At 33.6% G+C, this 20,699-nt stretch overlaps 1 protein-coding gene across 4 annotated transcripts in view; it reads right to left on the bottom strand.

Moving 5' to 3' along the window:
- LOC115880561 (hemicentin-1-like) overlaps positions 1-20,699 on the bottom strand; it is a 478,732-nt gene that overhangs the window by 31,714 nt on the left and 426,319 nt on the right. For all 4 annotated transcript variants that reach the window (XM_030897824.1, XM_030897802.1, XM_030897795.1 and 1 more), the window contains exon 4: positions 1,333-1,515. In XM_030897824.1, coding sequence (XP_030753684.1) covers positions 1,333-1,515 — 183 coding nt within the window. The remainder of the gene's footprint in view (positions 1-1,332; positions 1,516-20,699) is intronic.

Here is a 20,699-nt window from a genome sequence, read left to right as displayed (position 1 = left end):
GTTAGGTAAAACCTCGTTTTTACTACAGGCACAACAGTCGACTTTCTCAAGCCATTTTCGTAAAATAAAGCTCGATTATGTTCTTACAAAAGCCAACGCCGAAGGTATATAAGCGGCATGATTGATTATTAATACCGTAAAATATTTAAGGGCCTAGGAAAGTCGACCTGATAAAAAGACCACGGAATATAGCTTTTGGATCGGGGAATAATTATTGACGGTTTGGAAATCATGAAAATTTTATCGGCTCAATTAAAAATAATTGCGGCTCCGACTTCTTATTTTCTTTTTCCGTTCTTGGAATCTATTATTTTAAATAAACCATTATGTAGTAGATGAAAGGATAAGGCTTCAAAACAGGCATATTTCCCATTAAAGTATTTTTTCCTTGGTATACAGTTGCATTGCATACGCAGCAATTGTTTTTACAAGAGGAAAAACTTGTGTATTACTTCATAAAAAATTTTGCTTGTTCTAAAATGGCTAACCCCGTTTATACTTTTCCAAATTTCCAAAAAAAACAGTTGTTTTATGTTAAATATATAAGAAAATTTGTAAACGCTGTAGCGATTTTACTGCTAACTGCATCTTTGCCAAAAAAAAACATGAATTTTAGTTATCTAGTATCATGTAAACCGAATTTTTTTTTAAATTGGCGCCGGGAGGCACATATAGCTGCCCATACTTGATTTTTTTTATCTCAAAAACTACGACTTTGACTGATTTTGATGTTATTACAAATTTTGTTGCAAATATTATTCCTAATCTTAAATTGAAAACCGGCGTTTCGCTAGCTACTGTAATGTTGGAGTTACGATCTTTTTAAATTTTTAATCCCCTCCCATACCCTCTTACCAACCCCCCACCCCCACCAAAAACTAATGTCCAGATTCTCGGGTGCGACAGTATTTTTGTGCCAAATTTGGTTAAAATCGGTTTGGCGGTTTTTGAGTTATCGTGTTACAGACAGATATGTCCAGTTATAGACCATGAAAATATTTTATATTTAGGTCATTTATGACCTAAATAACTCATTTTGAGTGAAATTAAAAAAACTTTTTTTGCCGATCTTAATAGCCTACCATACCTGTTGGTATGGTCGGCTAAAAAACATACTAGGTGCACAGTGTTTGAAAACAAACAAAACATTAGTGTAATATCAATAATTGTAAAATAACCATAAGATTATTAGGATCATCTATTTTTTATTGTCTAGCTAAATTGTGAATGCTGCTGGTAAACTAAAAATATATTATAAATCAATATATATATGTAATATTGTAAGGGGGTACTTTATGTAGTTTTTTTGTGTTGTAATAAAAAAATACTCACATTGGACGCTTAAGGTGACTGTGGAGGTTAAGGGTTTATCTTTGGGTAAAGCTCTGTTCCAGACTTCGCATCTGAAGATAGCTTCGTCATCTTCTTTGGTCGGAGTAATAGTCAGGGTAGCTGTGGTCGGTTGGTCCCTCGATCCACCATTTTTAAGGGCAGCTTCCAGTGGATATACTGATCCTGAAAATAAAAACATAATAAATATTAGATTATTAATAAAAATCGTATAAAATATTTTATACAGGGTGGTCCGAAGTGTATTCCGGAAACTTCGGTAGCATATTTTGCAGATAAAATAAGTAAAAAATTTCGCATAAATGTATGTCCGAAACTGCTTAGTTTCGGAGATACAGGGTGTAGAAATTTTATTTTTATTTCGATTTTTTCCAAATAATTTCTAAAGTAACGTCAATATTTGGATTAACATTGGCGACTGAGGGTTTTTTGACATGAGAAATTTAATTTTGATGTCAATATGACTCCTGTTTGTAGAGGGCGCCACTTACATGTGTTTTAACTATTTTGAGGAGTAATAACTTTTCATCCGTACCTGTATAAAACTACAGAGTGAAAAAATATACATTTCCGCGATGTTTTACGTAAAAAATGTCTCTTGGTAAAAACCGCCACGAACAACCGTTCTCGAGATATTTAGAATAGAAATAGTCAGTACATGTCGTTATTGAGAAAAAATAAATATGTTGAGTTGTTGATATTAATTAGACTGAAATGATCAATTTGTAAACTATTTATTTTTTAAATTAATCATAAATTTTTCTTCGAAAAAATGATGATAAAATAGTCTCTGTTCAACTTTTGGCACAAAAACATTTGACAGGTAGGTTCAATTCCAAATATCTCGAGAACTATTACTCATAGCGATTTTTACCAAGAGACTTTTTTACGTAAAAGATATTATAAATGTATATTTTTTTACTCGTTAGTTGTATACAGTTACGGACAAAAAGTTATTACTCTTCAAACCAGTTAGAAAATATGTAGGTAGCGCCCTCTACAAGTTATAGACGTTACTTCAGAAATTATTTGCAAAAAATTGAAATAAAAATAAAACTTCTACATTCTGTATCTCAGAACCCAAGCATTTTAGAACACACACTTATCTAATTAACCCCCCTATTATACATTCTATATTGTACATGTAAGTTGTTTCGACAGGATTAGCAATTAAAGAGTGGAAATACGAAAGGGAGTAAGTGGCCAAAATTATTCTTTAGAGATAAATGAGGATAACACTGAAAATAATAAATGTTTACAATATCTTTTAAAATAGATAAAAAAATAGACGCTTTCGCTTGGTACTTGTAACTTTTGATATGGCATGCAGCATGGTATTTATTACGTTTCTAATGCAATAACTTAATATTGAAAAATTTGGCACTTACACCCTTTGGTATTTCCACTCTTCAATATTTTAACGATAAAATGTAGATCAATATTTATTCTACTAAAGAAAAAAATGCCGCTAAATAGAATTAACTCGCTCAACTACACTACGTATTTTTTGTGTCCCTCGTAATTCATTTAAATGTCGGTAGCGATTAAATTCCCGAGCCCAATATTATTTTATAGGTTTATAGGCCTCTCTCCATTCCCATCGTAAAAAAACCTAACGAAATAAATTTGTAATTCGGAATATTTTACCCCGATCGGTTGGAAAAATCAAATTTCGCGTCGCGCCAGCTAGGGCCTCGTTCACCAACGAAAAAAATATAATTGTACAAGTATAATACGCTTAATATTATAAAACACAAAAAGTCCAATCTATATGCAAATGGTCGCCGGCTAATATTTACATTTATAACGATTGTTTGTACTCGCCCACCGTGAGGACCAAATTGGCCGATTGTGATTTAAATTAATTTTTTCTTCGGCTTCCTTGTTTAAAGGGGTAGAACGCTCGGATTATCGGGATAATAAGGTTATGCGAAGGTGAAAAATTATAAGAATATTTACCGAATTATACAGGGTGTTCCAAAACAAATGCAAAAAAACTTTATAGTCTAAGAGCTAGCAAAGTTTTCGAGAAAGTATTTTAAGACGTCTGGCTCTTTGATATATCTTTTACTATGTTCCTAGAACAGCATGAGGCCTGTTTGGCTGCCGATACCCGTTGCTTTCACTACTGCGCATCGGAAGAAGATCCTATATATTTTTTTAATTTAGTCCTATAAATTCTAGTATTGAATGAAAATCGAACATCTCTCCATAGCGCAGTGCGTAGAGTTTCCGACCACGAGCGATGATTCAGAGTTCGAATCCGGGTCAGGTCAAAGACTTTTTTATTTTATTTTCGTTTTTATTCTGATAGTAAAGTATTAGAGGAACATGAAAATATAAAAAGCTGTATTCACAAAACAAAGAAACATTAGGAGAATATACCACTGTAAGAAATAAACAACCGGAGTACATAACACAAGAAGTAAAACAACTCATTGAGGAAAAAAATAGGAAATACAAAAATTATTTATCAAATAAAACAGAAGCGAATAGACAAGAATATAAAAATGCAAATAAGGAGGTGCGTACACAAATTAAAAAGGACAAAAATGAATTCTGGGAGCGGAAATGTAATCAAATAAATACGTACATAGGAGGAGCTCGTACGACTGAAGTATGGAGAACAATAAAAAATATGAAGAGAAACACTAACGAAAAATCATTTTCTCTTATAAGTATAGAGGAATGGAAAGAATACTACACGCAATTATTAACAGAAAATCGAGAAGAATAATTCATGAACAACGCAAATAATGTATATAGAGATATCACAGAACATAAGAACTCAACACCTATTACAACGGAAGAAATAGAAGAAGCGGTTAAAGAAATGAAAAATGGAAGAGCACCCGGACCCGGAGATATTGTAATTGAAATGATCAAGTGTGGGGTGGGATAACACTATATGAGAGAATTAAAAGCTTATTTAATAATTGTTTACAAGAGAGAAAAACACCGAGTGAGTGGAAAATTGGATATATTTCACCTCTGCATAAGAAAGGAAACAGAAATGATCCAAATAATTACAGGGGGTTGTGCGTCACTGCTACTTTCACGAGACTCTGGGGAAGAATTATACAAAACAGAATAAGAGCTGAAGTTGGAAACTCTATATCCGAAGATCAGAATGGCTTTACCCCAGGTCGGTCATGTACTGACAATTTATTTGTCATACAACAAATAGCAGAAAAAAAGATAAGAAAAAATGAAGAAATACATATAACACTTGTGGATATAAAGAAAGCATATGATAATGTCACGAGAAATAAGCTATGGATGGATATATTGGAAACTATTGGGGTTAGCCAACATCTTATAGGCCTCTCTCTCCATTCCCATCGTAAAAAAACCTAACGAAATAAATTTGTAATTCGGAATATTTTACCCCGATCGGTTGGAAAAATCAAATTTCGCGTCGCGCCAGCTAGGGCCTCGTTCACCAACGAAAAAAATATAATTGTACAAGTATAATACGCTTAATATTATAAAACACAAAAAGTCCAATCTATATGCAAATGGTCGCCGGCTAATATTTACATGTATAACGAGTGTTTGTACTCGCCCACCGTGAGGACCAAATTGGCCGATTGTGATTTAAATTAATTTTTTCTTCGGCTTCCTTGTTTAAAGGGGTAGAACTCTCGGATTATCGGGATAATAAGGTTATGCGAAGGTGAAAAATTATAAGAATATTTACCGAATTATACAGGGTGTTCCAAAACAAATGCAAAAAAACTTTATAGTCTAAGAGCTAGCAACGTTTTCGAGAAAGTATTTTAAGACGTCTGGCTCTTTGATATATCTTTTACTATGCTCCTAGAACAGCATGCGGCCTGTTTGGCTGCCGATACCCGTTGCTTTCACTACTGCGCATCGGAAGAAGATCCTATATATTTTTTTAATTTAGTTCTATAAATTCTAGTACTATTGAATAAAAATCGAACATGTCTCCATAGCGCAGTGCGTAGAGTTTCCGACTCCGAACCGAGGATTCAGAGTTCGAATCCGGGTCAGGGCAAAGACTTTTTTTTATTTTATTTTCGTTTTTATTCTGATAGTGAAGTATTAAATAATTCTGGTGACTCAAAAATTTTTTTTATTAAAATAAAAATAGTTTGGGTACCTAGGTCGACTCAGCCTTAAATGAGTACTTGGGATTCACAATCCTGAGGTAATAATAGGCGGTTGAAGCGTAGTGCTATCACGGAAAAAAAGCTAAACTGGCTTAAAGATTATTAATCTTGAACCAACGATATGCTAGTTTCCCCATTCCGCAAATCTAGTTATACTTCTTTTCAAGAAAACCTTATCCTTAGAAGCTAAGAAAATTTATCTTTTATTTAAGATTTACCTAGAATTGAAATTAAGATTATAACTACACTACTGACAATTCGAGATAAAATCTTGTTTCGAGTACTACTTATACTTATTTGTAAATTAGCAAATTATTGCATTAAGTATAGAAATTCTTTGAGTACATGTAATAATTACTTTATTCAAGTGTAATATCACCTACTATAAAATAAAGCGTCTTCTTACTTATAGGTTAGTTACTAGACGCGCCGACTAGGTAGTTTATAATATTATAAAGTTGTTTTGTTATTGTTTGTGCTTGTGATATGTGAAAATGGAGGACCTTCTTCAGGCATGGGAGATGACGATTTGATTCCAAAATTTCAAGGTAAGTTTAGCAATAATCCTACATTATTTGATGACATTGGTTGGAGGTTAGGGGGACTCCATTTTGATATGCATTATTTCTTATACACTGGTGGTAAACTATAGGTATGTACGCGTTTGGAATGATTCAATTATGTTTTAACAATTTTTATTACTGTCTCTTGTTTTTAATTAGCGATGCCGCTGTCCAATATCTACCTATATTGGGGAATTACACAGTTTTATTGTATTTTCTTATTCCGAAAAGCATATAATTTGATAGGTGATGTTTGGCTAATCTAATTTAAAAAGTATTAACCATATTCGGGGTTATTCTGGTGATATTTCAAAATTCCATACCTATTGTAAATGAAAATTAAGAAAAGATTTTACCAAAACAAGAGTTTCTAACAAGATCGAACCCGAACCTCCGAAAGCATAGGGAACACGTTACCGAATTTTGTAAGAACTATATAGTTTTTCGATCCCGGTTAATATTCGTCTTAAGAAAAACTAGTTTATCCTAAAATCGGGTTTGCCCGGTAACATACATGAATATAATAGAGTTGGGACATGCTAAAAATTTTAATTTCCATTTCCAATAGGTATATGGAATATTGAAACATCACCAGAATAACCCCGAATATGGTTAATACTTTTTAAATTAGATTAGCCAAACATCACCTACCAAATTATATGCTTTTCGTAATAAGAAAATACAATAAAACTGTGTAATTTCCCAATATAGGTAGATATTGAACAGCGGCATCGCTAATTGAAAACGAGAAACGATAATAAAAATTGTTAAAACATAATTGAATCATTCCAAACGCGTACATACCTAGTTTACCACCAATGTATAAGAAATAATGCATTTTAAAATGGAGTCCCCCTAACCTCAAACCAATGTAATCAAATAATGTAGGATTATTACTAAAATTAACTTGAAATTTTGGGATCAAATCCGTCACCTCCCATGCCTGAACAAGGTCCTCCATTTTAACATATCACAAGCACAAACGATAACAAAAAAACTTTATATAAAGTACCCGGCGCGTCTCGTGTCGCAGAGGAGAAACAGAAACCAACTGAAGATAGGAATCAGGAATGCACTGTTGCGTTGTTGCTGTTGGGGATGGTCACTTAATATAAGACTAACTCTTGGAAATGGATTCTCTTGGATTTCAAGTAAAAGTTTTAAAAAAGTTAAGAATACTACTTATTATTATATAAAGGCATTTATACTTCATTTAATAATAGTTTCTTCGTTGCTAAAGGATTTATTCACTTGATAGTAATATAAGTTTTCCTTAAATATAAGTCATTTTATTCTTTTTTTTTAGATTCAAAATTACTTAAAGTGACTATAACTATATTTAAAAAGCAAGTGTAAAAGTAAAATAGTTCCAAATATTTGTTGTACTCATGGAAAGAATACTATCCTTAAAGAAAGTGTAAAGTTTTAAGTGTATGATTGTTCTTGAATATAGAAATGATTTTTTCCCTGTAGTCACATTACCTTCCTTGTATACCGAACGGCTCTAGTATAGCAAGCTGTACCTTGGTACTCCCAATGCGTTAAACGCTATATACGGGAGCTATTATTATTATATATTAATACTTTACTACTTTGCTCTGACCCGGATTCGAACTCTGAATCATCGGTTCGTGGTCATCTTCTTTCAATGCGCAGTAGGGAACGCAACGTTTACCGGCAGCCAGACGGGCCGCATGCTGTTCTAGAGAGCATAGTAAAAGATATATCAAAGAGCCAGACGTCTTAAAATACTTGTTTTTCCGACGTTGCTAGCTCTCGTTCTACTGGGTTGATATACTACAACCTGAATTTGCAATAATCTTGCTTTCACAATTAATTACACAGTCGATTGCGAACATAACTGGTTTACAGATTCAATCAGGACGAAATGATTTCATATCGGGATGCGTGTAAATAATAACGACTGATCCACGAGCCTGCTGAAGATTTACGATTAAAGGTCAGTTAAAGGTTTAACGATCTCCAGATAAAACCCGACACATGACCGGCACAAAACACTACACCGCCATAAAATTAGATGCGACTTAATTAGATTGCAGTCTATAACCGGCCAAATTGCATTTTAATTATATACCGAGCCATTTGGAAAGCCTATTTTCATACCGGTTACCGAATTTAATGGCTGGATAAATAATACCTTCCAGTAAACAAGGAGAAGGTTTTATGTCGTGGATTAAATAAGGAAGCATTACCTTAGCCATTACTAAATTTTGATGGTGTCTTAGAGATTAAATAAATACTTGCCACTTAAGATATATGCGCCTGCAAATATAGCTGAAATCTATACTGATATATAAAATCATTAAGTGACTGACATACTGATTAATCACGATCCTGCTCAAACCACTCAACGTAAGAAGCTCAATTTTGGCATACAGGTTGATTTTAGTGTGTAGAGGTTCGATAAGAAGGGATTTTTCGAAATTCCAGTTCCAAGAGGGTGAAACCACCCCTCAAATATTACAACATTTTTATTAAAAAAATGGTCAAGTTTCCGAAAAAACGCTTAAACACGTATATTTTATTTTGTTTTTTTACATAATTTAAGATTTTTTAAAAATGTTTACAGGGTGTTTCGAAAAATCTGGCCATTGATTAATCACGATCCTGCTTAAAGCGCTTGACGTAAAAAGCTGATTTTTGGAAAACAGATTGACTTTAGGGTGTAGAGGTTCGATAAGAAGGGATTTTTCGAAACTCGAATTCTAAGGGGGTGAAACTATCCCTCAAATATTAAAATATTTTTTATTTAAAAACCGGTGAGTTTTCGGAAAAACTCTTAAACACGTATATTTTATTTTGTTGTTTTACATATTTTAAGATTTTTTATAAATTTATACAGGGTGTTTCATAAAATATGACCATTGAGTAATCACGATTCTGCTTAAACTGCTTGACGTTTAAAGCTGATTTTTGGCACACGTATTGACTGTGGGGTGTAGAGGTTCGATAAGGAGGGGTTTCTCGAATCTCAAATTCCAAGAGGGTGAAAACGCCCCTCAAATATTACATTATTTGTTATTTAAAAAACGGTTAGTCTTTCGGGAAGACGCTTGGACAAGCTTAATTTATTTGGTTTTTTTACATATTTTGAATTTTTTTAAAAAATCATACAGGGTGTTCCAAAAAGTTGGGTAATTTCTTAACCACGATTCTACTTAAACTGCTTGACGTATAAAGCTCATTTTTGGCAAACGGATTTTTCGAAAGTCAAATTCCAACGAGATGAAACTACCCCTCAAATATTACTAAGTTATATAATAATATCACCATATTGTTTTTGTTCATGCTGACATAAATGTGAGAAAATTTTATCCAGTTTGTATGTTAATGGAAATTCTTGCTTTGCTTTATCATCACCATTACAAATGATTAATTCGACGCGAACGAAGTCGCCGGTACACGCTAGTCTTTGAATAAAAAGATTAAGGAAGGAGTATAAATATACGTGGATGGCGAGGCCCAGGAAGAAAACAACATTCCTGGCTAAAAAACATACGGGATTGATGTAATATCAGCGACGCAGCCACCATATTTCGAAGAGCCGAAAACGGCCTCTACACATTATATGAAGAGTACAGACAATCATCAACGTGCTAGTTAGATTTTTAAATGGCACCCTCGGAATTTTTCTACTTTATTCGATAGAAAATGACATTCTGAATAGAATGACATATCGATTGTCAACATTGGACATTCCCGCTTAATAAAAAATTAAACGGTTTTAAAATTCAATCTAGAGGGTCATGGCTATGTTAAAAACACTAATTCTTCATCAAAGAGCCTTGGAAAAATAGATTTGATCGTTTAAGGTTTTTAGTGTCTTGTCCTGGCCAGTTAGAAAATGCTCAAATCGTATTTTTAATAATATCTCAGTTTTTTTCAAATGGAACGAGGGTGGCTCATTAGCATAATTGGAAAAACATTTTTTTTACGAGTAATTTGATACCACACACTTGGTATTTCGAGTCAAATTTTCGTTACGAACAGCAAGTTATAATTTCAAATAAACCATATGCGAAAATGTCAAAAGTTGACATATGATATGTCATTCTATTCAGAGTGACATTTTCTATCGAATAAAGTATGAAAATACCGGGTGTACCATTTAAAAATCAAAAGTTGTAGTCATTTCCGATGAAACCGGAAGTGACTGAAAACAATGGAATACGTCAATCAATCCTAATTTATGTCATATACTAACATATGAAATCTCGTTCTTTTAACTAAAAAAATAAAAAAGTTATAGGGGTGAGCCAGTTTTGAGACCCACCCGGTATAATAAAGACATTAGCACTATATAAAAAAAAACTGTACGTTTCTGTTTCGAAAAAAGTAATGTTGAGTAGAAACAGCGTAGGAAAATGATTGACAGATTTTATATTCTCATATATACAATGGAAAAATAACTGACACAATAAGGCATTTAATGGTCATTTAAATATTTTATAGTGATTGAATTGGATGAATTGTTAGGTTAGGAACTTGAGGCCAAATGCAGCTAATGCAGCTATTAATACTGACTGTTTAGGAAGGATTGTTCTAGAGATCTGAGATGTTTGTTCATTGAAAAGTTAGTTTGCAAAATTGCTATTGAGTTCCAAAACTGACCAAGAATCCATTTTATAACAGTAACATTTCCGAAACAAGTAAAAAATAACTGTTTATTTAATATTTTGTATTTTTAAAAACATCGTAAACTTTAAAATCGATACACTTAACTCCGTACAACTTACTTAAAATCATACACACGCATTTTGAACGGCGTGACGCCCAAAACATGCCCTAAAATTACCTAAATCCGCTTAGAGCGATGTTTGAGGCGTGACAAGGCGTGGGGTACCTTTCAGAAGATTTGTCAGATTTACCTCCCCCCAAATCATGAGCGGTATTTGTCACCCTAATTTTCGTGCGTTGTTTCGCATCCAGGATTCGGTTACTGGATAAATAGCCGGAGAAAGAGAGGACATTTAAATAACTGGTGGAATAATGGGAGCTTTTAGTTAAATTCTGGAATAATAGGCCTAAGAGAACCGGAAATAACAATAAAATTCAAAGAGTTTTGTGAAGAGATATTCCGGCCTCTTAATATAATTAATTAGAGCTTAATCTTCTAAGAAACATGTTCCTTTGTACAGGGTGGCTCGAATTCGACGCTCACCATTGGGATTTTGGAAACCGTAAGAGATACAGGATCGGTTAAATGGAGACAAAGTTGCGCAATTTGATGCTCCATAAAATACGGTATTGCTTTTTTTATTGTTTTTTTGCATAAAATATTCTTGTGATGGAATTTTCTGTACGAAACGTCGGCAAATATCAAAGTGACTATATATAGTGTTTTGAGAGTGATAAAAGAATTTTTAAATTGGAAAAAAAATCAGGTCCGTATTTAAAAAAATTAAGTTGATGATAACACCTTATCCATCTGAGGTTCGCAGACGATACAGACGTCTTGCTGAGCACCGACATTCAAGAACTAAACACCATGCTAAATGAGCTAAATGACCAATCCCAGAAAATTGGCCTTAAAATGAACTTGAAGAAGACCAAGATAATGAGCAACAATATCCATAACATTACCGTGGACAACGTTATTATTGAAAACGTAGACCATTACATATATTTAGGTCATAAAATCAAGCTGGGCAAGGAAAACCAAAATACGGAGATCAAACGCAGGATACATTTGGCATGGGTAGCATTTGGAAATATGAGCGATATTTTCAAGGATAAAAATGTGCCCATGAACCTAAAGAAAAAGGCTTACGACAGCTGCATTCTACCTGTGCTTACGTATGGCTTGGAGACTATGACAATTACTCGAAAAACAGCAGAACAACTACGAGTAGCACAAAGAGCCATGGAAAGAATCATGTTGGGAGTTACCATTAGGGAAAAAATACGGAATACCCACATACGTCAAAAAACAAAATTAATAGATGTCGTTAAAAGAGTGGCAAGTCTATGTGCAATGGATAGGACATTGTGGCAAGACAGGATCCAGACCGATGGCCCCAAAAAGTAATCCTGTGGAGACCTAGGGGAACAACAAGAAGTGTGGGCCGACCAAAAAAGAGATGGGTCGATGACGTCAGGGCAGTGGCGGGTAGACAATGGATAAGATTGGCTAGAGATCGCGAAGCATGGAAAACCCTAGAAGAGGCCTATATCCAACACTGGATGGAACCAGGCTGAGAAAGAAGAAGTTGATGATGGTCGCCAGAAGCTGAAACGTCAGAGTCAATATTTAATCACAAAGTAGCATAGAGCAGAAAAAGTGGCCATGAAAATGTGTTTTTCATTTTAAGTTATCTTAACAAATAAAGCCAGGAAACAATAGAAAATAAAATTGAAAATTCCGGTTTTTTTTTTGAATATATTCGGACGTATTCGGAATTTTTCAAAATGCAATACGGCATTTTATTGAGCATCAAATTGCGCAACTTTGCCTCCCTTTAACCGATCCTGTATCTCTTACGGTTTCCGAAATCCCAATGATGAGCGTCGAATTCGAGCTACCCAGTAAATACACGTAACATAATTCTATAAACTATTAAAAAATACTGAAATAATTATTACTTATATACCGAGTATTAAATGTCCGCTTAAAACGGACGTTATAAAGAAACTGCAACGCTCAGTAGAACGAAATATGCTGGGAATAGCCAAGAGAGATCGCAAAAGAATAGAGTGGATACGATAAAAGACCCAGGTAATAGATGCCATCCACGGAACCAAATTCCTCAAGTGGCAAAGGGCAGGATACGTGGCAAGAAGGACAGACAATCGATGGACCAGAAAAATTACAGTATGGTACCCACGAGTAATTAAGAGACCTAGAAGACCAAACCTGAGATGGGACCATGATATTAGAAAACTAGCAGGGATAATATGGGTTCGCATAGCCAACGATAGACAACAATGGGCCTAACTATAATAAGATTATCTAAATATGTGAGGGAGGCTACACCATAATTGGAAATGGTTGAATAAGCTAAACATGATGATGAAGATGATGATAAATAAATAAATAAATCTTTATTGACTACGTATTTATACAATGTATAATTGTAGCAGGTCAGAGTAAATAACAAACAGATAAAAATCCATAAAAATACTAAAAGTTAGAAAAAAAACAATACACGGGAGGCAAAGTGTGTTACATTAAATACATACAAGACAAACAACAATTTAAGAATTTTTGTACAAATAAATCAAATTAAATCTAAGTTCCCATCTACCTGCTCTATAAACTCATCCACGCTATAAATTCCAGATTTCTCTAAAAATGTCTTAAGCTTATATTTAAATTTATTAAAACATAGAGTTTTTAATTCCATTGGAAGACGGTTGTATAAATCAATGCGTAGAGAGTTTCTAGCTGATTTATCCAGTCTATAGAAATTGGTTCGTATTAGATTGGCAGATCTTGTTCCATAATTATGAGAGTCAGAGTTAACTGTTAGATAAGATTTAGTTTTATGAACTTCCAAAAGTTGATTTAATATATACAGAGCAGGCAGTGTAAGTATATTCAGTCTAATAAAGTGGGGCTTACATGTATCTCGATAGCCAACACCACATAATATTCTAATTACCCTTATTTGCAACCGAAATATTTGAATAGAATTTGTCGAGTTCCCCCACAAAGCCACTCCATAGGACATATGGGAATGAAACAAGGCATAGTACGAATTCAACAAAGACTCCTGGCAGATTAACGCTTTAAGTTTACGCATCAAGTATACCACCGACGAAAGTCTGCGTTTAAGATTTTCAATATGTGGTACCCAACTGAGTGTACTATCCAGTGTAATACCCAATAGTTTAGCACTATTCATTTCTATATCCTTAGACCATCTGGAGGAAAAAAATATGTTTTGCGTTTTATCGCGATTCAGTTTCAGGCAATTATGCGTGAACCAAGTCTCCGCACACGTTTCATCAACCTTTCGCTTTCAGTCACTAGCAGATCCATATTTTTATTTCTACAAGACATTGAACTGTCATCCGCAAACGCTCGACACTTATTTGGTATAAGGTAATTAAAAGGTCATTAACATAAATAATAAAAAGAGCAGTGGTCCCAGTACAGATCCCTGTGGCACACCACTCTCCATCAAACCTACTTCCAGAAACCGCATTGCCAAAGTTCACGCACTGTCTACGCCCGTCGAGATATGACTTAAGCAATTGCAGTCCAACACCTCTAACACCATATCTGTACAACTTGTCAATCAGGATCGCATGCGATACACAGTCGAACGCCTTAGTGAGATCGCATAGCATTAGATTTACCAGCTCTCCCTTTTCAAAGCCCTCGACTATGTCCGACACAACACTACCAACAGCCTGAACCGCAGATCGCCCCTCCCGGAAGCCGAACTGTGAAAAGTCGAGCAAATCGTTTCTCTCGAAAAAATCCATTAATCTAACTTTAATAATTTTTTCAAATATTTTGCCAAAAACGGGAACAATTGATATGGGGCGATAGTCCGACACTGAATCCTCGTCTCCTTTTTTAAAAATTGGAACCACGTTAGATAATTTAAAAAGATTGGGAAAATTGCCCTTTTCAACACAAATGTTAAAAAGATGAACCATAGGCTGGATAATTTCATTTGAAATGCTTTTCAAAATATTGCTACTTATATCATAAATATCATATGAAGCCGAATCTTTCAGCGTATTAACAGCATTCCATATCTCTCGCCCGTCTATTGGCAAAAAAACAAAAGTGCTGTTGTAGATGATACTGAGTATCCCACAAGAAACTAAAAGATATCAACTCGATTATCAAAATGATTATAATTAACACCCTGTATATTATAATAAAATTTAAGATTTCTCGGATCGAACATACTAGCAACGAGAAAGTTCTTGTACAGCTAAATAAAGATCGGGAACTCTTAAGGTACGCGCACACTGGCCAGAGCCGCACGCGTCGCATCGACCGAATAAAAATATTGTTTGTGTTACTTTCAATGAAGCTGCGCACACTAGCCAGAGCCGCACGAATCGCATCGACGAAAATGCGGCCAACATTGTTGGGCCAGAATGATTTTCGGTAAATGCGGCTAGTGCTGCTGACGTCACACACAATTCTTTCCACTCTATGTAGCGTAGGTAGCCGAAGAGGAGATTAGAAATTCAATATGCTAAAAAAGTTCAAAAAATGTTTAGTTGATCCTTAATTAAATATGGAAATAATGTGAATTTTTGCCAATATTGTGAACCTATAACTTTCGATGCTTTCTCGTGATTTCTTCTTTTTCAATTAGCACGGAGCTCATAATTATTTCTTGTTCGTTGTCATTTATTGTCGAGAAATATTAAAGCGACTGATGAGAAATTCGATTGACAAATACGGGTGTAGTAGGGAAAAAAAGAAACAAAATAGCGAAAAATGCGGCGCGTGCGGCGAGTGCGGCTCTGGTCAATGTGCGCATACTTTTAACCACCATCAATGCCAGAAAGGTTAGCTACTTCGAACACATAATGCGTGGCACCAAATAGTATATTCCTCGTTTGATCATTCAAGAAAAAGTCGAAGGTAGAAGATGGGTAGGTCGAAATAACCAGTCATGTCTGGGGGTGGAGAGGCTGTTTCATGCAGCAGAAGATAGAGAACTCTTCAACGAAATAGTCATGGAGATCGCCAAAGCCTGAAGACAGTCACAGAATTTTATATACAGGGTAAGTTTTAAATGGGTGTACGTATTTTAGTGGTGGTATATTTCAGTCTAATAAGGGAGCATTTTTAAAGATTTTTTTTTAATTTTGTATGATTTTTTTATTATTTTTCTTTTAATTTCAGTTAAAAAAGATAATATCTTGATAATATGGCAATATAGGTAGTACCTATATTAAATTTAGAGAAACGAAATCCCAGAAGAAGAAAAAACAGAAGTTTTGGAGTTATTTGCAAAACGGTAAAGAGAAAATATGTTTCTTTTATCCAGATCTTTAAGCCCTGAAAATTTGTACACCTATTAAAACACACTCAGTATAATGTCCTAATTTTACATCTGAACTTAGCCAATAACATGATCATTAACCATGTAAAATTAACCTTCACATTTGAAAATTTAAAAAAAATGGATATTAAACTATTATCTAAATTAATTAATTTAAAATTTATTTTCTGATATTTTCTGGATTTTGTTTAGTGAAAAGGGTTCTTCCTAAACTTTAATCAAGGATACAGTGCGCTTCTTTAATTTAATACAGCTGCCACTTCATTTAAAAGCAGCTGGAGAGCACAGTAATCTGAATTAAATTTAGACCATCTAAATGGACTCGCAATCAACTTATTTCCATTGATAATTTGGAGCAGTTGAATCTATCTGGTAAAGACAAAGCCAAAATTGCCACTCAAGCTAATTGCTGAATACTACGGAATATAACTGAGATAACTGCAGGGATTTTGTTAGTTCCAAACTGCCTTCAAATCAAAATTATTTCTTTTTTGTTATACAGGGTGTCTTAATTAAGTGCAAATATTTTTAGGGTTAGTATATTTAGACCCCATAAACACGTCTATGAAGTTTTTTTCGCGAAAAATAATTTTGAAAATTTGAAATTTTATGAATTTTTTTTCAGTTTCTAGTTAAAAACATAATTTGTTGATAATATGGCAACATAGGTTGCAAGGGCGTAGATAAGGGGGGGTACTGGGGGACAGTACCCCCCCCCCCCTGACGCTTGAGGAGATACGAGAATTGAAATAGTCATTGACTATGAAAGGATTTTTTTTAATTAATATCCGACATATAAGAACACTTTGTATGCTTTTAATTATGTTGATTTATCGTTTATAATATGTTCGACCTAATTTAAAGCACACAAAGTGTTCTTATTGGCCAGCACAGATTAGTGGGGTTAACTCTAATCAATATCCATAAAAATATTGAAATAAATGTTGATGCTGTTATTGATAGGTTTTCCAAACAACGTACTAGAAAACTTGAATTTGTTTTGTAGTTTTATTTATAGTTTTTATAGTTTTTTTTGATAGTTTAGATTTTTTTATTTATAATTTATAGAAAATTAACTAATAAACGTCGTTGTTTCATTTTTGTGTATGTTATTTACAAATCTATATTTTAATTTTTGCGTTATGTTTAGACAAAAAAATCGCCGTCGTTTTAATTCGACAAAAAAATTCCGACGGTGATTTTTTTTACGACTTAATCATAGTACCACCCCCATAGCATACACCTATCTACGCCCCTGATAGGTTGTGGATTAAGTTTACAAGGATGGAAACCCAGAAAAAATCCAGTGGTTCTCAAAATTTAAGGAGAAAATCATTTTTTTTTTAAATTTTCAAATATAACTCGGTTATTTTGGACTTATTTGAAAAACGGTAAAGAGAAAATATGTTTCTTTTATCGAGATCTACCAGCCATGTATATACAGGGTGGTCCGAATTGTATTCGGAAAACTTTGTAAATTTATATGGATATTGTCAGAAAGTAGGTTATTAAAAAGCATATGTTTTCTCATTATTTAACTAATGTTAACTAAATTATATTAGTTTGTTTTCCTATTGTAATATTCTGTATTAAAATTTTTTCCTGCTTTATTTGATTTGGCAAAGATAATATATAACATGTATATGTATTTAATGGATCCGATTTATGATGTGAATAATTTCAGTTTAAAAGTAATCTAAATAGAATCATTTACTGTCCATTCGTGCCGATGTTTGTGGTTCAGTGTGATTACAAGGGCCTTGTTGAATGTACTAACATTTTTCGACCGTGAATGGGCGAATGCCTTAGCTCACAAAATAGCAAACAAAAACAATACATAGAGAATCTCATAGAATAACTTATAATCTAAAGATATTGGCACCAAACCTTCAACTTTAGCTTCGAGACTCGCAACAAGAGAACTTAGTACCTGAAGGTATGTTTTGAATGTATTAAACTATAAGGTATGAGGACAGTTTTTGAATTATAATTATTTCTCTTTTATTAAAGTTCAGAACAGTTGGATTCTTTGGAATATTGATCAAAGTTTTCTCTGCCGTGCTCTTTAACTTGTGAATTCCAGGCAGAGTACGGCACTCCTTTCATTTCATTTAACAAAATAAGTATGGCTATTTAGAAATTTAGCGTTTCATTTACATAACCTATTCTCCTCAAATTTCTCAAAATATTGCTTCTGTCGGGCGCATTCGAGGTGATCACAATAAATCGCTTTTTAACACAACCTAGGTTCCTTTATTTCATTTAAATCGTTTGTCATGCAGTTGGCCAAAATATCACCTTTACGACCCTGGGTTATTATTTAAACTGTATTCAAATTCAAAATGCACCAGTATAAACAAATGCACAGTGCGTGATCAGCACGTGTCAGGCGAGAGCCAGCGGCAAAATCTACCCTGATTGGCCGGCCAGCCATAGAGCCGTTGAGGTAAGCGGTTGAGATTTTTTACAGGGTCGGCTTGCATAGCGCTTTAAGGAATACTGTTTGATAACATAAAAATGCTTTTTAAATTTATTCCCAACCAAGCGAGTAAAATCAGAATAGTCAACTATTTCAATAATAATTGTTGATCACTTCGTAAGAGTTACAAGTTACAAATAGAGAAAATAATATTTATGTTTGCATAAAATATTTTTACAATTAGTACACACGTACCTACTACAAAAAGTCAAAAGTTATATATTTTATATAAAATTATTATTTTGTAAATGTTAATAAAATTATAAATTTTGTAAATCTAATGTTAATAAATGTTATGTTTAAAAATAGAAGCTTTTTATTTGACTAGTTTTTCAAAAAAAATGTCGTTATACTTTAAAACGGATAATACAGCAGGCTACGAAAGCAAGTTAAAACTAAGTGTTTTTGTCAACTAAAATTTTTTCCTGGCGGTCTCTTACCGTTTTTTCAGAAAAACGGAAAATAGTTTCAACATAGAATTTTACTTAATTTCTCATATTTTAAGGTTTTCTAGCACATATTTTGTTAGGTATTCAATAAACAATGAGGTTTTTGCTATTTTCTGTTACTTTTTAACCAATTCTATGCATAATAGAGGAAAATTTTTGCTAAAATAAATTTGTAAACAATCTGAAAATGTTGGGTTATGTGTTTCTGGCATTTAAAGCAACGTTGCCAATGCTGAACGTAAATTTAGCGTGTTTTTTCGCTCATTCTGGGATTACGAAAGGCGGCTGCCTTGTTGAACAGCTCCTTCCCATAACTGCTATTTTACCAACGATATCTGAATATTTATAACCACGAAGTGGCATGAAAGAGTTTTGTTTGCATTGGTTACAACTTCTATGCGGAGGGTGTTAATCTTTTCTTGTTATATTATATTAACCCCCTCCGCAAAGTTGAAACCAGTAATCAAAAAACTCTTTCATGCAACTTCGAGCTTATAAATAGTATTTATATAACTTCTTTGTGAAGGGGTTTAATCTTTTTTTAATATAATATAACATAAAAATATCAACCCCTAAGCATAGAAGTTGAAAGCAATGTAATTAAAACTCTTCCGCGTAACTTTGTGTGGATATAGGTATATATTTAACTATTGTCAAATCTCATAATAGGTAATTTATTTAAAATCCCTAATCACCCGAAAAAAATCAAATATTTGTCTCTCTCATTACATAGGAGAGAGAAAGAAGAATATATGAAATGTCAAACTTCCATCTGGTCTCAATTTTCATTGTTATTTTGTTAAGAAAAAGTGTTTTTCAGTAAAATTTTGGACATTTTTTCAATCCTCAATCAAGTGTGGCTTTTAGATAAACTATGATATAATAAAAATATAGTAGTGAAATTATTACTTTATAGGGCTGAAATAAAAAAATTCAATGTTGAAATTATTTTCCGTTTTTCTGAAAAACGGTAAGAGACCGCTGGTTGGTTAGGTTTGGTCAGATTCGTAATCTACGACCTCAGAATAGGGTGTATACCAATTTTGGTGAAAATAGGACGATTTCCAGTTTTCCCAATAATTACCCATTTATATAATATAAATTTCCATCATAAAATATAAACAATAGTAAAAAAAATCATAAAAATATACATAATAATTTTATGATTTGAAATATCCGACCTTAGTGCCGTCCTGGTTATATTACTACAGCGTTCCTGTTCACGTGCTTGCATCATTTCTCTGTTTACGTTTGGTGCATCTTGGGGTTGAATTTACTATAGTAAATATTTTGCATTTCTTCATTTATCTCATATTCCAATTTGTACAACATTAAAACTAAACAACTGTTTTACTTAAAACTGCAATTTTGAATCCCTTTGATGGTTAAAAACTTTTAAAGACAATTACAACATGTTCCTTTAAGCCAGCCAGGTCAATTAAACAGAGCAGTTTAACACAGATACGTCTAGAAAAAGAAAAAAACAGAGACGAAACTCGGAACGACTTTAACTAAACGACAAGGCTCGAGGGCAAATCCTTGCCGTACCATTATTTCGCCCTTTCTTTCTCCTTATTCTCCTTCTTTATTTTTACCTCTTTCGGCTTTTTGCCGCTGAATTATGCAGAGACGTTCTGGGCGCGCGCGCGAGATGTAAAAACGCCTGTTTATGTGGGCAGGTTGTTGCTTAATGGCCTCGGGAGTTTCGTTAATTCTCCTGG

Source organism: Sitophilus oryzae, unplaced genomic scaffold (assembly GCF_002938485.1).
Source record: "Sitophilus oryzae breed Bouriz unplaced genomic scaffold, Soryzae_2.0 scaffold_1081_pilon_pilon, whole genome shotgun sequence".
Lineage (NCBI taxonomy): Eukaryota > Metazoa > Arthropoda > Insecta > Coleoptera > Curculionidae > Sitophilus > Sitophilus oryzae.
This window is presented reverse-complemented; position numbering and strand designations above follow the sequence as displayed.